The sequence below is a fragment of the Odontesthes bonariensis genome, chromosome 23, assembly GCF_027942865.1.
Source record: "Odontesthes bonariensis isolate fOdoBon6 chromosome 23, fOdoBon6.hap1, whole genome shotgun sequence".
Lineage (NCBI taxonomy): Eukaryota > Metazoa > Chordata > Actinopteri > Atheriniformes > Atherinopsidae > Odontesthes > Odontesthes bonariensis.
Window position 1 is genome coordinate 16078755 of NC_134528.1, and position 20719 is coordinate 16099473.

At 40.6% G+C, this 20719-nt stretch overlaps 1 protein-coding gene across 3 annotated transcripts in view; it reads left to right on the forward strand.

Moving 5' to 3' along the window:
- Positions 1-20719, forward strand: part of plce1 (phospholipase C, epsilon 1) — an 80199-nt gene that overhangs the window by 16490 nt on the left and 42990 nt on the right. For all 3 annotated transcript variants that reach the window (XM_075458074.1, XM_075458075.1, XM_075458077.1), the window contains exons 7-8: positions 19308-19468; positions 19832-19974. In XM_075458074.1, coding sequence (XP_075314189.1) covers positions 19308-19468; positions 19832-19974 — 304 coding nt within the window. The remainder of the gene's footprint in view (positions 1-19307; positions 19469-19831; positions 19975-20719) is intronic.

Sequence of the window (20719 nt, forward strand, 5' to 3'; positions counted from 1 at the left end):
CTTTAAAACATGAACTCGGTGCCAGGCATTGTCATGAGATTAGGTTTCAGTGATTGGTTTTCCAGGTATTTGCCACAGTAAATAGACTTAATTTCATTTTTGGGGTCATCAGAGGGTTCACGTCATTTTGTTCCTTTTCTGTAAATATGTATTTGGACTGAGCTGCTTCACATGCTGTGACAGTTCATTCACCTCATTAACGTTGGTGTTATGGTTATCTCATCCAGTTCACTGTGATATACTGACCAAAAACATTTCAAATGATATAGATAAGATAAAAAAAAAAAGATAGAGTTGACGTTGGGCTGTGATAGTTGTGTGAGCCTTGCATGGACATATTTATAAGGTGAGCAGCCATTAAGAAACATCTTTGCTGTTGCAATACACCCGCTGTTGTCTTCTCTGGGTTACCAGTAAGGAATGCGGTTTTACAAATGTATTGGATATTGTTTTCTTATCAATGGCATGAATCTGTTAAGTAAGTTGTGTCACTTGATAAGACAGATGCGTCAAGTACTGCGCAATGCACGCTGGTCACGTCCAACTTAAAAGATATAACCTCTTAAATAGCTCCTGAATGTCCCTTCCGATTCTCATTTAGTTTGAGGGGTGGTTTACACCAGGGTAGACGGTTAATAAAGCTGCAGTATGATCACTTGACTTTGTTCCGCCTTTGACTGCGTTCCAGTATGATAAAGTAAGTGATAAACTATGATTAAGTATCTGGATTTGATAACGAGAATAGATTCTTGATTATTTCCGCATGTCTTGAAATGATATAAGGATTGAAATGACAAAATGACAGGAAAGAACAATTCACAGTCCTCATTGCGTGCAATAGCGCAGCGTTAAATCATCGTGCCACAACTGCTACCCTGGGAAATGGCCCTAGACTTTTCTAACTCTTAATCCCCCCCATCATTAAAACAGGAAGCCCTTTTAGAAGGGATATTTTGATGGACAGCATTATTACATCATGCAAATGCATTTCGGTTTTCACAGGGACAGCGGCCTATTGTTGTGAGACAGATGGATGAACCCATCCTTTAATGTCACAATCAAATACCTCCAAACCTGTGACGCCTTCTCTTAGATCACAGCCATTAGATAACAACGTGCTAAATTTTCAAATTTTCAAAACTACTCGAAAAGGAAACCGAAGTTTCCAGTTTTCAAAGCAGTTTCGATTCCGAACTGTGGTGAAAATTGCCACGAAGCCCTAACCCAACACACACACTCTTACCCTCCTCGTATGTCAAACTCATTTAACCTGGTGTCCGTCACTCTTACGTTCTCTCTGTGTGCGCTGTGCTACTACAAAGGAATGTGCCGAGCAGGCCACTTTCTTGCCCAGTTGGGTGTTATGGCTTAGCCAGAGATTAGAGTTTGTGTGTGTGTATTGAGACACACTCTTAGTTTAGTCAGATGCTTACTTGGACAGAAAAGGAGTAGGACTAAATATCTAGCATGCCTTTGTGAGGAGTACTGCTTTTCGCTAAGTGACAGCATCTCAAACAACGTGACCTCTCTACTGTCAAAACACGACAAGCCTCCATCGTTAGCTGCGTAGCTTTTGGTGTGTTTTCTCGAATCTGCTGCACGGGAGCACATTGCTACGGCTTGTTTGTTTTTGTGGAATGACAGATGGGTGCTAAAACCGCGCGTGGCTACGGTTTCCCTTCACTGGGTTATGAATGTGTGCGTGCAGGTCAGCTTTTAGCACAGGCCTCTCACATCTTTGTGACACTGTGGCGATTTGCACTCCTCCCGAGATGGGAGTGTGTTGTCTGAGCAGAGGTCCAGAGACTGGAGTTGTTTTAAGTGAATTTCAGGACTTTCAGAAGAATTTCGCAATGCAAAAGTCACCGTCTGAGTTTCATTTACCACGAAACAAAGACAACCTATCAAATGTTGAAAGGGAAATATACTATTTAATGAGAGGTATTAGCTCATCTTGCATTTGACGGCAGCAACATGTCAAAGAAAATTGGGACAAAGGCCATCTTTACCACTGTATAGCATCCCCTCTACTTTAAACCGCAGTCTGTGAACGTTTGGGAAGTGAGGACACCTTTGGGAGAGGGACGTTGTCCCATTCTGAACTGATAAAGGATCCTAGTTGCTCAACAGTCCCAGTTGACATTTAACCAATTAGTTGCAGCGTGTTCCTCCAGCTGTTTCTTTTGAGTCCTACTTAACTTGTCCAGCCTTTTGTTGCTCCCGCTGCCATCAAATACAAGATGAGCTAATACACCTTAAACATTTTGCTCCCTATGTTCTACCATGAATACAGTGCTCCTTTGAGAGATTTCTAATTCGTTGCAGCCTAATTTTATTTGCATTTTACAAAGTGCCCCAATGGTTTTGGAATTGGAGTTGTATTTTTAACCCATTTAGGCCTAAAACGCCTTGAAAAGAATGCCTGTAAAACCTATGGGCGATTTCAGAAAGACCCCCTAAAACCTGAAGTTTTTCTGGAAATTCAGCAATTGTGTCAACGCCTACTAAATGATTGATATCTCAGCCTCTGTAGCAGATAAAAACAAAATTCAAAAAGTATTTGAGAGCTTACACTTGTGGCTTTCTTTGGAAATTGAGTTTATTTACATACACCTTCACGAAAATGTAAAAAGTAAAGTGTAGGAACAGCACTATTTTCAATAAAAAAACAGTAATAAAATAAAATAAAATCTAATTTTATATTTAAATTATTTATTCATCTATTTATATATTTATTTTATTGCCAGTAACCTCTTCGTACTGGCAGCACAAGGAGTCCCATGCCCATACACATTCCAATAAATGTTTTCATCTCCGGCACAGTTACGTGTGACCACCTTGCCATCTTTGCTCGAGCTGGAGTCTGAAGTACCTGGTCACTGTATCTATTCGTCTCGGCAACGAGATGCGCCCAAAGCTCCTCAGTAAAAATCTGATTAAATGCCTGCAACGGTGTGGCATCTGCAGGTAAATCGTGGTGGTGGTGGTAATTGTCAGTCTTCCACTCACATTCAAACCCTTCAAAATCATCCTCCTCGTTATCGTCATCCTCAAACATATGTGCTAGCCATAAATCTTGTTCAATTGGGTCAGCACGTTCATCAGCATCATCAAAGCCAAGAAACTCCTCAAAATCGCTACCGTCTGAAATGTCTTCCCACTGAAAGTCCTCCATGCTTGTTCGATGTAACTTAACTTCAAAACAATGACACGAGGAACATGACGACACTCTCACATGTCTATTATAATGCATTTAATTGGCGCAGAGGTCAATAATTGGTGCAAAACAACCTTATACAGGAAAAAAGACGTGTACGCTTTCCCGGCCTTAAAGGTAGAATAACGCAACAGCGCCCCCGGCTTTAAAGGTAGAAATGCGGCAATGCTTTCCCGGCCTCAATGGGTTAAACAATGCATGCGTTACTTGGAGGATAATAACTATGTAGATGCATTTTTATGTTGAATTTTACCCAAATATGTAACATCATGTCATATTAGAGCCACTTACAAGGATAGTAAATGTAAAACCTGTCATGGTGATTAACTGCTATACGCTTTGCCCTTTGGTCCTCTCCTAGTTTTGGTCTCATGGAGTGCAGCACAAATATAAATACATACAGAGTGACAATAAATACATCACTCTGTGCTCCTCTAACGATGCAGTGACATCTTACTAAAGCAGAACAACCTTGAAACACCAAATTTATCCACCGGTTTGACTGAAGGTGGCTGGATGTGAACAAGCAATACTTGTACTCCCTAAACTATAAAATCTAATAATGAAGCGGATGTTAGTCATGTCTTTATTGTTGCACTCAAAGAACAACACAAGTGATGTGAAAACATTCAGCCGCATCGCCCTCCTAACTCTCTTGCTCACAATTTGAGCGGTCAGCCAGAGGGGATTTTTCCAAAAACCCCAAAGCTTGCAGGAGGATGCGGAGCGGTACTCTTGACTGCATCTTGTTATTTAGGTAGCGGCTACATTAAAAATGCACCCAAAGGAGCACCTCTAAAGAAGATTTCTGAGGACCGACATCTCAAGTTTAATCTTTGATTTAAGGAGAAATACACAAGGGTTTTTTTGTGCTAAAGAAAACATCACCAATCATAAGAAAAAAAGTGAGATGTCTTATTGGAGTGGATATTGTTGGTACATAAATCAGCCTTTGGTGCCATCTAGTGGAGAAGAATAAATACGTGTGTGTGTGTGTGTGTATATATATTATATACAGGTATATATACATTGCTAAACACTTTGTGCATGTGAGTTCCTATGACTCCTAAAACATTGGTCACGATTTATGTTTTATGAGAAGTTGGATGTCTTGTGCCAATCTTCTTTATCTCTGACAAGAAAGCTACTTCCTATGACCCTTTAATCTACTTTTGGCTTTTGTAAGGCTCTCAAAAAAAACATATTGCTATTGTTAAAGTTGTTTGTAAATTAACTTCAAGAGCAGCCAAGAGATGAATTGACTGCTCCAAGAAAACGATTATTTTCACTATGTATTTTTTTGATAGACAGATTTAATTCCAACCGATTAAATGTCCGATCTATATGCTGCTAAACACAGTTTGCTTTAACCTCGCAGTTGTGTTTCGAAGTAGTTTGCGTCAGATAAACAGAAGACACCCGGTTAACGAACACGCTTTATTTGAATTCATTTTAACAGGTGCAATGATTTCAGTTTCAGTTGTCAATGCTGACACAGCTGGCCACCAGAGGGCAGCATCATTTTTTAGAAATGCATTGCTGTTTTTAAGATTGATCTCTACTAAAACTGTATTTTAGTGTCAACTGTACTTTTCTTTTTTTTAAAGAAAACAGTCCATTTGTTGAGAGAACAACAGTGAGGACAGGCTCATGTCCATGTTCAGTCGTTCAAGTTTGCACAGTCATCGCCTTAATTAATATTGATCAGAGACTTTACGTCTTGTAAAGACAATTAATGTAAAACATGTAGTATTATACATGATTCCCATTCCATTATTACAGGCTCAGCAGACCAGTGTAATTAGCTGAGTATTGATCAAAGAAATGCAAAGCGAGGGCAGGCCAGCTGTTTGCTTTGTTCTGCAGAGCACTTTGATGTGAATTGGGCATGCAACTGATTAATTTTTCCACTTGAGTAGGCAGATCCAATAAGACATACTGTATTCATTTAGACCTGTGACTGCTGTGTGTCCACGTGTGAGGAAACTCTCCAATTCAATATTACATAAAAATCACTTTGGCTCCAGAAAAATCGTAATAGATGCCAAAATAACAAGTTCAGTCTGTTATTTAATCTATTCTGTATTATAGTATATTTTCTGCCTAAGCTGCTGTTTTAGTTGCACAGGCTTGATTATCTGCTGACAGGCTGATGGGTGGCTTGCAGGTGATTGCAAAGCTCTGTCGTCTTTGTAGACTTTTTTTTTTTTCCGACAGTCGATTAGCTGTGCACTTATTTTACCGTTAGTGGTGCTGGACCCAAAATACGTCGGCTATCTCTCAATCAGGACAACTTTGCAGGGGTGTTCTGTTCTCATAGCAAATCAACAACACGAGTGTTCACGGTATCAACGGGGTCCTCCATGTATCTGCCCCTAACCCCCCCAAAAAAATGAGGAACCACGCGACACTTGAAATTATATTAAAAAACACTTTATTATTCTTAAGGGAAATCATGATGTTGCAGTATTTTTTTTTCTTTCTTCTTCGAGTGCGCCAAGATTAAACTGCGATTACAAAAAAAAAAATATTGCAAGTAGCCATTTAAAATCCTGATCAGCAGAGCTGGTTTGCGCAACTAGAAGCGGCTGCCATGAATTTAGCTTAACACACATGTGTACACATTGCAGGGCGTGTAACTCTGAAAAATGACCAATATGACACAATTTGATTCTATAACATAAGAAATATTTAAGCATGTATGTTAATTAAATGGACTATGTCCTTAGTGCATATTGTTTGCTTTGCTTATCCGTGTAACTGTCACGAATGAATGCTTCAGCTGATGTTTTAAAGTTCTCTGCTTGACTTCTGTATTTCTATTGTAACAGTGTGTGTGTGTGGTGTGTCAGCAGTCCGAATCTGTTGATGCACAAAACGTTAACACAGACTTTTGGTTCCTGTGGGGCGGCCATGTGGGAGCTGTCTGTAGCAGAAAAGCTGCAACACTGGTCTTTAATTAGGGGTTGGCATAGAAACTGGAGCGAAGCTAGTAACAACGAGCAAGAGGCTGCACCTCAGCCAGGACTGGTTTGATGGCCTGTCACCTTAAAAATAAATGGCAATTAGCAGTGTGGTGCCCTCAGGGTGAGTTGGTCAGAAGGACCACACGTGTTATTCGTAACTTAAATTCACTTTGTACAGGAACATCTCTCATCTTCTTAACAGTAGGCCGCTGATTTATTTCATTTCCTTACTTTACATCAGAAGCACCAATTAACATTTTCATTTCTGAAATGGAAATTGTGCTAGATTATGATGTAAGGATTGTTTTTCAAAAATAGTTTCTTCTCCTTTCAGATTAACTACTTTCGCTTGATCATTTGTAGTCCAACTGGAGATTGCGTCAAATCACTAATGTCACCTTTGAAAAACGGGGATCCGGGGATCATTTATCAGGTTCAGCTGAATTGTTCCTAATAAAAACACAGTGGCCTTATTTTAGTTTAGTCAGACATTGCTTATACAGTGAAGTGTTTCCAAGAGCAGGATCGATTGAAACCTTGTGGACCAGTGTCTCCTCCGTCTCTCTGTGTTTAGATTGTGCTCTCTGATTAAAATCTCCCCTCATCCTGCAGAGTTGTGATGGCCGAGTTGCCTCATAGCCTAATATGGGGGTACCCTCTGCGTGAGGGAGCGATCGCTGGATCTCTGTCTTCTTTCTTTCTTCTCTCTTTTTTTTTTTCCTCTCATATCTTAATTCTCTCCCCCTATTTTTCGTCCTCTGCTAGTCTGACTGTTACGGAGGTCTCCTGCACTCCCTCTCTTCCTCCGGCTCTCTCGTACTCTCTTACGCTCGAGCCTTCTCTCACTTCTCAAAGTGTACACAGTCTGAGAGGGATTGGAGCTTGCTGTTTTTTTTCCCTTCCTCTCTCTTCATTTATCAGCCTTTTTTTCCCGATACAGTAAGTAAACTGTTTACTATGAGTTCTTGTTGTACTTGAAGGAAAAACCTTTCTTTATGTCGTGTGGCTGCACTGTGAGATTTATGCTGCGTTAGTTCTCTGTTGCAGCAACGGGATTTGTTCAGTTCATTAAGGTGAATGTCTTCGTGAAAGTATGGAGGTGGTGATGTCAAAATACATTTGAACATACCTGCCATGCGGCGCTTTTGAACATGATAACAGAGTAAGTCTAACCGAGCTGTGCAGAATGGCTTTTTAGACATGGGTCTGGGAGGAAGATTATTGTATATTTATGATGGAAAAGTACAAACAAGTAAGAGAACTTAGATCAAGGAAAGACTGTGGGATACACAATATGCTTTAAATCCAAATTTAAAACAGCTTACAGTTTGAAAAAGTAGCATTTGTATCCAAAGCAACATGGCAAACTCTAATTCCCAGCTTGCCTTTGTGCTTATTGTGAGTTTGAGGGGAAACTTTGCTTGCATGTTGTACCAGGAGCAAGTTAAGCCTCAAACTTTCAAAAGTGAAAAACATTCATCAGGCTTATCTCTGGCTGTCTGACCGGGGCTGTGTGCTGTTTTGTAGGAGAGTATAGTGGCTTGCTGTAGTATGACATCATGAGAACTGTAAGTGGGGGAGTGTGGTGGTGTTGAGGGGTCCCACTGAGTGCTTTGGGTAATGATTTCCAGGTTGTTTTGGCCCTCAGGATGACCCTGCTTTTTTTCTCTCTCTGACTTTTCCAGCTCCTCTGTCATATTCCTCTCTGCTACACTGTAACTATCCCCCTTGCTTTTCCGCTGCTTTTGCCTGTTGTTATCAAAACATTTTTTTTTAGCATTCACGACTTTTCCCTTTTGTACTCTCTTAAAGCTAAATGTTGGATTTGTAAAATAAAACTTGCTCCCCAGCAAAGGTGGGGAGTAATGAGTTACATTTACTCCGTTACATTTATTTGAGTAAGTTTTTGAAAAAATTATACTTCTAGGAGTAGTTTTAAATCACTATACTTTTTACTTTTACTTGAGTAGATTTGTGGAGAAGAAACTGTACTCTTACTCCGCTACATTAGGCTACAATGCGCTCGTTACTTTTCTTCTTACCTCTTTGGTATTCTACGCGTCATTATTTTTATCCCCCCCCGCGTACGTCTCAGAGGGAGAGACTTCCGCCAAAGGCTCTACCACGTGACTGTGTTTCACCAATCAAACGTAGCCGTGCAGTCTCGTCACGTGCAGAGTATAGCTCTGGTCACGTGACCATACTCAATCTCAGCGGCGGGACGGGTTAGTTTTACAATTTACAGTAAAATTTACAATTACAGTTTACAGAAAACAAAAAAAGAAATAGATGAAAAATGTCAGAATCAACGGTCGGAAATGAAAAGACTGACGAGGCCTCATACTGAAAGCATGTTTACCTTACAAAAAGTGTGAAATAGCAGCTACATTATGTGTCTTCTGTGTTAACCAAAACAAACGGACATTTCAGCATTCAAAAACTCAGCATCTAACTTGATCAAACATGTAACGGTAAGCTTCCTAAATTCGTTTCCCCCGTGGATAGGCGAATGTTTGTTTTTTAGGTTACATATGTTTTAAACATTTCCTCAAGGCCTCAGTATGCTTCTCCGTCGCTATCCGTCAATTCGTCTCCGTAGTCCGTCCTTTCGAAGTTCTCCGTCGGGCTGTCGGATACGCAAGGCAATTCACCTCCCGATCAGTAGGCGTCGCTAACGAACCAATCTTGCGACGTCTATGGTGAAAGTCGTTGATTGATTGTTTACCTTCCGGCTCCGTTCCACTCCTCACAGTGAACGATAGCGACCGAGAGAGAAAGACTGTTGTTGGAGTTAGAGCTTGTTGAAATTGAAATACAATTAATTTTGTTTAAAAAATGGAGAAGGGAACGAGAGTGGCGGTGTTGCTGTTGTGAGAGGAGGGTACTAACTAACCGGAAAAGTGATTACGGAAATGATGTTGTAAAATTAGCCGACCAATCACAACCCTTGCGGTCTCCGTTTCCTCGACGGATAGATAGAAATTTTGGCCGACGCACGCAAGCTACGGAGAGCGTCTCCAGGAGGGTGTCCGTTGACGGAGAGGGCTCTCCGTAGGTGACCATAAATCAGCCTTTAGTCTTTTATTTTTTATTGAAGTACTTGAATTTACCAGGATTATTTTAATTTAAGCTATTTTGTAATTAATTTTTATCAATTGGATGAACTCTAATTTGCCTAAAGATGATTATTTTGTATTTTTGTCGGTCCAATTGAATGCTTGTGTTAACAAATAAATCAGACGTTACTCAACATTTACTCAGTACTTGAGTAGTTTTTTCACCAAGCACTTTTTTACTCTTACTCAAGTAATTATTTGGATGACAACTTTTTACTTTTACTTGAGTCATATTATTCTAAAGTAACAGTACTTTTACTTGAGTACAATTTTTGGCTACTCTACCCACCTCTGCTCCCCAGTAACAGTTGAGGCAATTGCTCCACCTCAGTTTCTGTTCCACAGCCACTCATTATTGTGATTGATCACTAATAGCACAAACTGAAAGTAACACTGGAGAATCTGGCAATGTTTTTTGCTCTTTGGCTCCACCTACAATTTTTGGTTCTGCAAATGCACAGCCATACACTCATACTTGTCTTCACACTGAAGAGGAAAAGACACCACCAGAGGTCACCAACAATGTCAAGCAGCAATATCAGCTAATGCTGCAGGACCTGACAAGAACAGGACAACATATCTTTATCGACGACATGTGATGAACGAACACATAAAAAGACAAAAGGAAATATTCTAATATATCTGATTACAGTTTTGTTTTCCTGATTTCTAGTTGTGAAGGATTTGAATGTGGTTTAATGTGTGAAATAAATTCATGATAATTTTTTTTTTTCATATCTTAGTGCCATGCATTGCAAGTCAGCAGAGAACCTTTCTGTTGTTGTGATGTTGGGTATTTTCCATTTTCCACTAAAGTAAACGTCTGAAGTATATTATAGAACCGCCCCAGCTTCAGTTCTCGCTAATTGTATAACCTACACAGAGCAGAGGGAATCATTTCCATGGTTGTGTTCGATTTATGTTTATGAGCAGAGCAAAGAAAAAGGGATACAACAATAACCTAGAGCGCTTATCGCTCGTTACTTACCAAAAGCAACAATAAAGCTAACACAGCATCTGCCTGTCATCTTGCTATTTCTTCGAGCTCTCTCCAGCAGTAAAAACTTTTGCTTATTTTGGTGAACATTTGTTGTCATCCAGTTGGTGGATTGGAAAGAAAAGTTGTGAACTTTGGTATTTCAGGTGCTTCAGGACTGTTTCAGCCCGGGAATGAGCATTAGGAATGTCACCGTGCTTCAGAAGTTTTGCTTTGGTATCGAGGCTTAATAAATACAACATCAGTTTTAATCCTCACTTTTTTTTTTTTTTTGCCTGTGAATGACCTGCTATGAATCTTTTGACAATAGATGTTGAACCAGACAACAAAGTCATGCAAATGCTGATCTCTTTTCTCGAATGGAGATATTAATTTGTTCAATAACGGTTGATGCCGCACGTTCCTCAAATTCTTTTTGCTTCTCTGGCTCCAAAAAACCGTTTGATGAGAGGCAAACACAGCCACTTGCTCTTGAGCTTGTGTCTGCTTTTTTGCTTTAAATCTTTGAGGTTTTGCTTCTCTCTTCAAAAGCGGTGGAAAGCGTGTGGCGGCTGGGTTTCAGTCCAGGTTCCCCATGGATTTATTCGAGTCCACGATAAATGCATGTAGTCTTTTTGCTACCTTCGACTGTGCGACACACATCCGAACAGAGCACACATAATAATAATACCCTAAGCTTGTTAAAGGTGTGAGGCAGCGCTCAGGAGGTGGGCTCAGCTCCTGGCTCTCTGGTGAAACGGCTCCTTGTGAAATTCAACAGGGGATTATAATTCAAGTCACCCCTGGCCTCCCTCTCCATTTCCTTCGTTGTTCTCCCCTGTGTATTTCTTTCTTCACCTCTCTTTGTGTTTCCTGCTGGGCTGTCCTTTTTCATATCCTTTCCCTTCCCCTTTCTCATCCTTCATTTTTCATCCTTCTTCTGCTCTCTGTCAAACCTCTCCTGTTTTGACAAAACCTCCTTCGAACCACGTTGATCTCTTTTGTAACAGTTTTTTTTTTTTTCTGCTTCTGTCTTTCCGTCTCATCAGTCTTGTTGGAGCCTCCTGTGGTCAGAACAGACTCCTAAAATCTGATTTTAATCTAGTTAGCTTTTTATTCCTTTTTGAACCAGATCCAAAGCTATGTAAGAAAATATATCTCCAACTCTTAATCGTGACCTCAAATTTCACAATTGTGAAATTGATCGCTTTTTCCTTCCAGATATTTCCCCATATTTCTGTTAGCTTGTGTCTGTCAATTCATAAACTTCTTTATAGCCATGAACTATATGGGAGTTCCCAAATATCTGTGCCCCTTATGTCATTCACTGAACAGCATTGAAAGAGCCTAATATCCTGTTCTGAATACACACATTATTTTCTTCTGGTGTAATTGTCGGCAAATTAAGATTTGCTGCAGCCTTTTTGCACTGGACATGCATCGTTCTGTTGTCTTTTAAAAGCGAGGTTGAGTTTCAGCTGCCTTTGAGGTTGATAAATGCTGAAGACTGTGGACATTTGTATTTACTACTTTCAAAATTGGTGCGTCTCTTGTAAATATTATAGTCCAACTTTTTTTTTGTCCTGATAGTTTTCTCAGAATGTAAATCAGTGTTACACGTGCCTGTTGCTCTCAGGAGAATGTGTGATGTCAGGAACTGTTTGTTGTGCTGCCAGAGGGACAAAGTGAAAAGTGCTTTTCTCGTAAGGACTGAACGTTCCTGTCGTACCCCAGCAGGTGAGCTACAAAGAGCCTGACCTGGAGCACCTCGTGAGTCACAACACACGGTGACTCTTTTTTGCAGAAACCTATTTGTCAGTTTTCATATTCTGTCCATGTCTTTTCAGTTTTTCTCTTGTTTTCCTTCGGTCATTCATTCACTTCCTTCGTGTCAGCTGAGCGGATGTTGTTGCCAGTCTAGTTGTCATTGCACGTTTTGATGGACTGCAAACAACTTTTGCCTCGCCTTTCATCTTTTTAATCTGATTGAAAAGTCTTTCGTCATCTTTGGGCTAAGACAAATTATTTAGCATGAATGCATTGATAAATAAAGAATTTAGCTGCAGATTTGTCGGGTTTGTCTAAAACTTTGACTTTCGCTATGACGAGTCACAGGCAGTTTCTGGTGTTATTCTCCAATCTCTTGTACAGTTATACTAAATTTTTTAAAAATATGTGTTCCTGCCAAACCTTGATGATTCGAATTCTAATTTTTTATTTAATAACCTTATTTTTATTTTGATTCTAGCATCCTAAATCTGTCCTTATATGGGAGGCTTTCTTAACCAATAGTACTCTGTTAATATTCAAAGTGGATACTGAGACTCGGACACCAGGTTTCTCTAGTCTTAGTTTGTCTGTGATTGCAGACACTGTACACATACAATGCACACTAAGATAAAACTTTACTCAGACATACTAATAAAGCATTTGGCAGATGCATACAAAGCGTATGTACATGTACAAAGATGCTGTGTCCATCCTCATGGGCAAACTACATCTTTTTATGTATATAATGTGTTTGAGGACATAAAATGCTAAACAAGGATTTTAGGTTGTGAATAAGTTGGGGCACCATCATCTCATCAGACCTTAATTATGCTGTTGGGACATTAGATTGGCACCATCTTATTTAAAGCAGACATATTATTCCTATTTTCTTTCCTTATTTATGTATTTTTTTAACCAAGTTGGCATAATGACCTGAGGTCTTATCAAAGCACACTTGTTAGATTAGTTAGTAAGAATCACCCATGTAAATAATGAATATATAATTTGTGAAAAGGTATCGCATACTGTGTTATGACTAATGAATACATGGCCATGTGTATGAACTGTGAGTATGGACTTACAGATCGATCTTTGTTTCTCCAGTGACCGGATCTGAGCTCTGCTGCACTCAGTCGAGTCTGAGTCGTTCTCATTCAGTGCAGTAACTCCTCCATAAAAGTGTCTTCTAAATGAATGTAATGTACGTTAATAAACACACACGCAGCGAAGTTGTGTCTTGTCTCTGTCACTGCAGCCTCACACCAGCTGCGATGATAAACAGCCGACCCTCCCCGCATTGAGGGGACACGGCATGTCATGGCTGCACTGTACAGTACCCTACCTTGTAATGCAAAAGCCTCATTTTATGCTCTGAGGCTGGAGTCGACGTGAGATGCATGCTGCTCAGCAGAGGTGACCACAGAACATTTCTGTGCAAAGCTGGCTTCGTCATTCCAGCAAGCTGATGAGGCGGCGGGATGAACTTGACGAGTGATGTAAGCATCCACTGAAAATCTGAACGGGTCACTGAATGAGTTATTTTCAAACGTATGGGGGCACAACACAAAGTTCCATGTATGAGTTTTTCCATTGGTTTTGACTACAGACACCTAAATATGTGCTCTCAAGAGCAGAAAAGATTTTTCTTTCTTCATAACATATCCTCTTTAACCGATCACCTTCATGTTCATACCTTTGTAAGAGCCCTGGAGCCAGCCAGCCAGTTTGCCTTCCTTCTTTCCTGATCCAGATTGAAACACACAGGTGATTGAGCTTTGTGGCTGCTCCGATCTGTGGAACAGATTACTTCTCCATGTATGCACAGACGGAAGCCATGTTTAAATAGCTATTTAAGACTCAACTCTTCTCCTCGGCTTTTGACTTGAGCAGAGTATGATACCTCAATAATTTGCATTGGGTTGCACTTTTATTGTCTGTTTATTCCTAGTTATTGCATTTTCATATTTTATGTGATTGTAAAGCAGTCATGTGTTCTATTAAACGTATTCTATGAATACATTTGGCCTTGAACTTGACTTAGAGATGATCAGCTAATGATATTTCCAGAGCCAATAAATTTAGCTCTAATATATGGATGCAAAGCTGACAAATGGAGGAGTCTTCATAACAGACAAGTGAAGGCCAGGAGTTTGATAAGGCGGAGCCACTTTAGATTTAGTTTAGACATATAGGATACAGATGTTTCAGTTAAGCCTTCACAGTAAGAAAACAGTGAGCAAGATCTTAATAGAGGATCTCCCGACCTTTAGAGCACGGGGGTAGAAAATACTGCTCTGGGATTGTGTGACTGTTTGTGGCGTGGGGAAACATTCACGAATCGAAGAAAAATCTGGATGCAAATCTCAGAGTCAAAATACTGAGACCGAAAACAGCTTTGTTCCAAACAATTCAACGACCAAAAGACTATAGTCCTTCAAGAAAGTTCAAGAAGTTTTTGGAATGGTCCTCACTGTCCCCCAAGGTATATGTGTAAGGTATCTTTTACATGTTGTATGCGCAGGACAGCTTAGAAATATACCAGATCTTGAGGTCTACTTGTGAGAGTTTGTTAACATTCCTACTGTAAACCAAGACTGAGCAATTCTAACCGACTACAAACGAATTTGGAGACTGTGATGTCTGAGGGAGCTTTGTAAGCTTTTGCTTTGGTACATTCCTCAATAATCGTCTTTTTGCTCATTTCTTGTAGTGTCTGTTTGCCGTGAAGGATGGATGTACCTGTGATTTTCTCAAGGATCCCCAAAGTTGTGCATCCAATACATACAAGTGTAACTAAGCACAACTTGGCCAGACACACAAGAGAGCACTGCACATAACCAGCAGTGAGACAGTCCAGGCTGAGGGTGCAGGGAAGCAAACATTACTTTGTGGAGACAGCAATAGCAGTAAAAAAAAGTTAGAACAGAACAGAACAGGGCAGGGTAGAAGGTAGGTCTGGTTTTTTGGTGATACAAAGCAGGATCAGAAGTTCCTTGGAGAAAGAGTGTGGTACACGGTGTTCACAAACATAAATCTTTACCGGTGATTGCAGAGTAAGAAACCCATTTGAAACATCCAGCGACAGATTCGGCCTAACAGAGGATGTCTTGGCATGTTTGGGTGTGCTTGGTTTATGTCTTTTGATTTGGTTTATACTCGCTAGGATGGGTGGGGTTAAGAGTGTCCGGGTGCTGGGATACCAGAGCTGCTGCACATACCTGGCTCGGAGTTTTCAAATACACTAGGTCCAGTTGATTTAAACTTTCTTGTCTCGTTGGGTGGGCAGGGTGTACATTTTGTCCATTCTCCCAGACGGATTTGTCGGCTCTATTCTCTCCACATTGAAGCAAACACGCACTCTAAATGGTTTGAAGGATTTTATGAATAAGTGGGCTATCTCGGACATGATTTACAATATTTCAAGAATGAAGCAACTCAGAGATTCTGCGTTACTGCGTTTGTAAATGCTTGGCAAGCACAGTTTTTTTTTTTTGGTCATGCGGGTTCACTGAAAAGTTTTGAAGACTTGATTATATTATAGATTCTTATGTATCATAAAACATAAATGTGTCTTTTTTCCTTGTACTTGCTAACCATGATTTGTATCAGGTATGTCATAAAATTAGACTTATTTTAGGCATATTTACACAAGCCTGGACTCGTCCTCTGTCCTGCAGAGGCACAACTGAAGGACAATTTGAAAATGTCTAACGAATAGAAGCAGTCTGAGTTAAATCTTTCGAGTGACCCTAGCTAACCTCAACTGACCTTGACCCTCCAGGATGCTTCTAAAAGTAGATTTCAGGCGAAATGATGCATTACCGTTCCTCGAGTGTCCACATCGTGGGAGCGTATGTCTCAGGGCAGAGCACTGTGCTTAATTTTATAGATATCGTTACCAGATAAAACTTTGTGGCCTTGTGTGTCTGCATACATGGCAATAGAGGGAGGGAAACTTGACCAGTCACACACACACTGTTACAGCATTTTACAGACAGCTGAGCTGTATCGAATAGTGGGACCTAAGACCTAGTGAACCAGAGTAATTGCTGAGAAGTGTGTATCGGTGTGTGTTTGAGAGAAGTAGACTGTGGGTATGGGGAGAAGGTGTCATTGTGTAAATATGTGTGTTTGTGTGGGGCCGGTCGGAGACATCAAAGTAAAGAGTTCAAGATGGGAGTGGTTGAGTTTCAGGGAGACAGCTTCAGCTTCTCCAGTGTCCTGCGTGCTCATGCAGACTGAATGTGCCTGCTGTGAAGTGCATTACGGCACGGGCATGAGTCACAAAGCGTTTGCATATCTGCTTTTTTAGCATGCGCATGTATATGTGTGTCTTCGTGCATGTGTGCATTCCAGCTCAAAGTTCATTGGTCTCTGCGGTGCCCCTCAGTGACCCTTGCTAATCCTTTCCCTGTACGGCTGTTGTCAGGCAGAGCAATTACCCAACAGGGTACTAATAGGACTTTTAATGACACATTCATTCATGTATGTAGGTTATGTGGATTTATTGTCACTTTTGAAATATGTTATTATTTCTTCTTCTTCTTGTATTATTTGACCTTCCTTTTATTGTCAGAAAGCCTAAAAACACACTCTTACAACCACAGTTTACAGTCTGGATAAAGTTGCCATTTTGCAGTGGTTATGGTCAGTGTTGGGACAGGAAGCTATCTGTCCAATAAAAGGTGGAATTGTAAACTGGAGGAAATATTTCAGGAGCTGATGTACTATACACAAACTTTTATAGGGGCATGTGAGCTAACCTTAGTAGAAAAGGTAAAAGAGGGCTGAGGTAGATCAGTGTGGCTGCCTGCAGCCATTACAGTTTTCCTGTACAGAGCTTAAGCCATTAGCATTTCCTGTGCACGCACTGTGAAACATGAGATACAATCATGGCAAGTGTCTAATTCAAGTTTTTTTAACTAGCTGAAGAGAAAGATCAGTGGTAATGCAATCTGTGATGAAGAAGAACATGCCGGACATATTGATGTTGAATGACGTGCACAGTGTTATGTAACAGAGTTGAAAAACAATTCCAATGATTTGTTTGGTTACTTATTTATGATTATTGTACAATGACCCCCTTATTCTTTTGTGCCTTTCATTTTACTGATCTGTTCTCTATGAAGAAAACCCAATATTTATATTAATATGTATGTACATATGTGCTAAGGTGATTACCTTAAGTACCTTTGTGGGGATTTTTGTGATGATTCCTGAAGGTCTGGCTGTCTGCGTTTGCGTCGAGTTAGAAAATGTGCTTGTTTTGTGAAGCCAGCTACTCTGTGTCGATCAAAAGCAGCACCACATTCCCTGGAGTGTACTTTGGAGTCGGGCGCATTTATATACTAGAGCTCTGACCCACAGTTTTTTTTTCTTTTGCTTCGTTTGTCATCTGTCAAGCAGGAGGCCTTTATGTTACTGTGGCCTACTCGAAAGAAAGAGAGAGCATCACAGGAGAAGAACTGACTTGAAGTGGGTGAAGAATTTGGAAAAATTCAAACAATATTTGCTCCATGTGGTTTCCACCAAATATATCACACGAGCGTGGTTCTTTGGCCATAAGGAAAAAACATCCCTGAAAAGTGTCGTACTCTGTGTTGATACGTTATATTCACACAACTATCAACCTATGAATGTGTTGAGCTAATGGGCAATATAGATAACATGACTGACATGCAGGACTGCAATCAAGTTTTGGTTTTAAGCTACTTGTTGAATGTGCTTTCTGTTCAGTGGACACAGACAATCGCTAGCTGCAAATGTTGAAATGAAATAGCTGATGTTCTTAAGGCGGGAATTATCTGTTAAGCTATTAACTCAAATTAGGTTGATTGGATCTTTTTAAGCATGAGCTTTTTGTAGGAGGTGTGTGTCCCTTGTGTCTGTGTTTGTTGTTCGTATTTAACGGCCCCTTCCTTTATTCCTTACTCTTGCCCCTCTCTAAACGTGCAGCCTGGTATGTCTCGTTTCCCCGGGGAGGACTCAGATCTGACAACAGCCTGGCCTACACCCCACGCAGGAAACCCATCCCAATGAGGGAACTAGCTTGCCATGTACTATATTCCCTGTGTGTCACAGCATTGCCAGTCTGTGATTACAGATTCACATACACTCAATGTAAAGAAGTGATAAGAATATGGCTTTCACGTAGCTTTTTCCTGGCACTGTTATGAAGCGTTGCTTATGGACGCTGTTAGTGGTGATTACACCCGAGCTGCATTTTCTCATTAAACTTGTATTACACCCACCCCCCTCTTTGTCGCCGGTATCGATTTTGTTGGATTTTGTAATATCCATCCCCACTGAAGGCGTAAGTGCCCACTTATAGTGCCACAAAATGTTGTCTTAATGGCTTTTCTCTGAAATCTGTGCCAGAAGAGCCAGTCCGGAGGTTCACCCAAGGACAAAGAACAAGCCAATTGTTCTGGATAAGTGATTCCTTTTATGTCAGATGGATTTTGTTCCAAGAAAGGTTCGAATCGAAAGAATACTGTAGGAGGCTTTCTCTTAAAGGTCAAAGAGTTCACTTAGTCAGAGCTCCTCGATCACTTCTTTTCTTTCGCTTTGCTTTTGTCTGCTGCTTTCTTGCGTTTTTTTTCTTTTTCTCGAGCTCCCTGTTATTCAACACTCGCTGTATGGCTACACATCTGTCTGTCTCACTCTGTGTGAGTCCCTTTCCCACCTTTCCTCCCATCTGTTTTGTGCCACAGCGCATTGTTTTTGTTAAATTCTTTCATTTCACACTTTGATTTATTTTCTTTCAAGAGGAAATTGCTTCTGAGAATCATCACAGCAGAGGAGCTGATGACATTGACTTCTAATTCAAATTTTGCATGATCGTCTGAAATGGGAAATGGCTCTGGACGAATGGATTTTCTTTTTAATCTCATATGCATACATACCTCAGTCTTGATGAGGCTATTTGACTTTAACACTTTACACTGTCAGTGTAAGTCAGTGCAAACCCAGCCTAACCAGATCTGATCCTGCTTTAATTGCTTTTTACTGTAATGATTGGCACTTAATGAAAGTAAAGCCTTTCTGTAAAGTGTAAATAACGGTTTTATTTAAAGAATTGTCGACTGTGTGCACGTAATCTTTCACAATATTCTGATGGGGGATGTTTTGTTTCTATAGAAGCCAGTCACCGTTTTCTGCCTGTTCATTCTCATTGTTCTGTAAGGGATTAGCTGATGGCTGACAGATTGGCACAGGTGAAACTCAGTTAGTGATCTATTTGTTCATGGTTTTCTTAACAGATTCACAACTATGTGCGGGACAGGGAGGGATTCAACCTGATTCATCCCGCCAGAAAGCTCCTGCTGTCTTGGCCTGGATGTGCACGTCTCAAGGAGTCTCTGGGTCCTGATCTGAGCTCCTGCCTTCATCACTGTTGCTGTCATCCTTCTCAACCACCCAGGTTTGGCTATATTTTCACCATACAAAAATCTCAAACTTTTTCAGCCTGGATGTAATTTAGCAGCTGGATCCATATTTGACCAGAACGTAATGAACAACAACCGCTTACAAGTTGCCAGTTTTGCTCATCAAAGTAAAAATGCTGTAAAAAGGATGCCTTGAGGAGCACTTGTCTGCTAATCAGAGGTGGTGGTTCGCTCCCTGGCTTCCCCAATCAGCGTGTCAAAATGTCACTGACATTGCCTCCCAACACTTTCATCATTGTGCGATGGAGTAAATAGTGCTGTATAAGTGTGTGAATGTGTTTTGTGTTTTAAAAAGCCCTTAAAGCAACAGCACTAACGCAAACAAACTTTGTTTGTAGGTTTTATCGGGCCTGTGGCCAGAGAACGCTGGTGTGTTCCCTGCTGGCTGGAGCACTTCTAGAGACCACCGCTGCTCTCGGTGTCCGCTCTGCTCTATACTGTCCTTTGCCCCAGTGCCCCAGCAGCCACGCTGTGCTGAAAGGTAGGTGTTGGGAAAAAAAACATTGGTGTTTTTAAAACTTGTAAACCTCGTGAATTGAGGTTGAATTGAATTGATGTCAGTGTCAGAAATGTTAGCTTGGGTCGTGAAGTTAAACATTAGACAGTTCCGTTGTCTATCCTACAGCATTGTCTTCCAGCAATAGTCTGGAACACAACTTAAATATCAAGTATGATAATTAGCTGTTTATTCTGCTCAAGAGCTAATAAACAAAGGTGCACATGAAGTAGCAGTAGCCGTGACCTGAGGGTATCTCATTATTCCCCTGTGGCCTCCTGCTCTCTTCCTTCTCTTCCTCTTTGCTCTTTTCCCACATGTTTCCTTATCCACAGAAGAATCTGGCTTGGTTGAGCTTGATCCCAGTGGTTGCCCTTTTCCTTTCTTTCCTTTTTCTTTATTACCACTTTTCTCTTTCCATTACATCCTCTAATTTAGATCCAACAAATTCACACAAGATTCACAAAGGCCATGAGGAAAAAAAGAAAACGCTTTCTGACATCACAGGCTCCACATTTCACCCATACAATCAGGTTACATCTTAACATTTATATATCTGTATGTATACACGGATAGTTTGACAGATGATTTATATTCTGTTTCACCCTCTTCCTGCCACAGTTTCTCTCCACATGACTTTACTTTACCGTCCAGTCAGTCAAGTTGTTGTTCAGCTGGTAACTGTCTGTCCACCATCTCTAGAATGATGTTACGTATGACTTAAATGTAA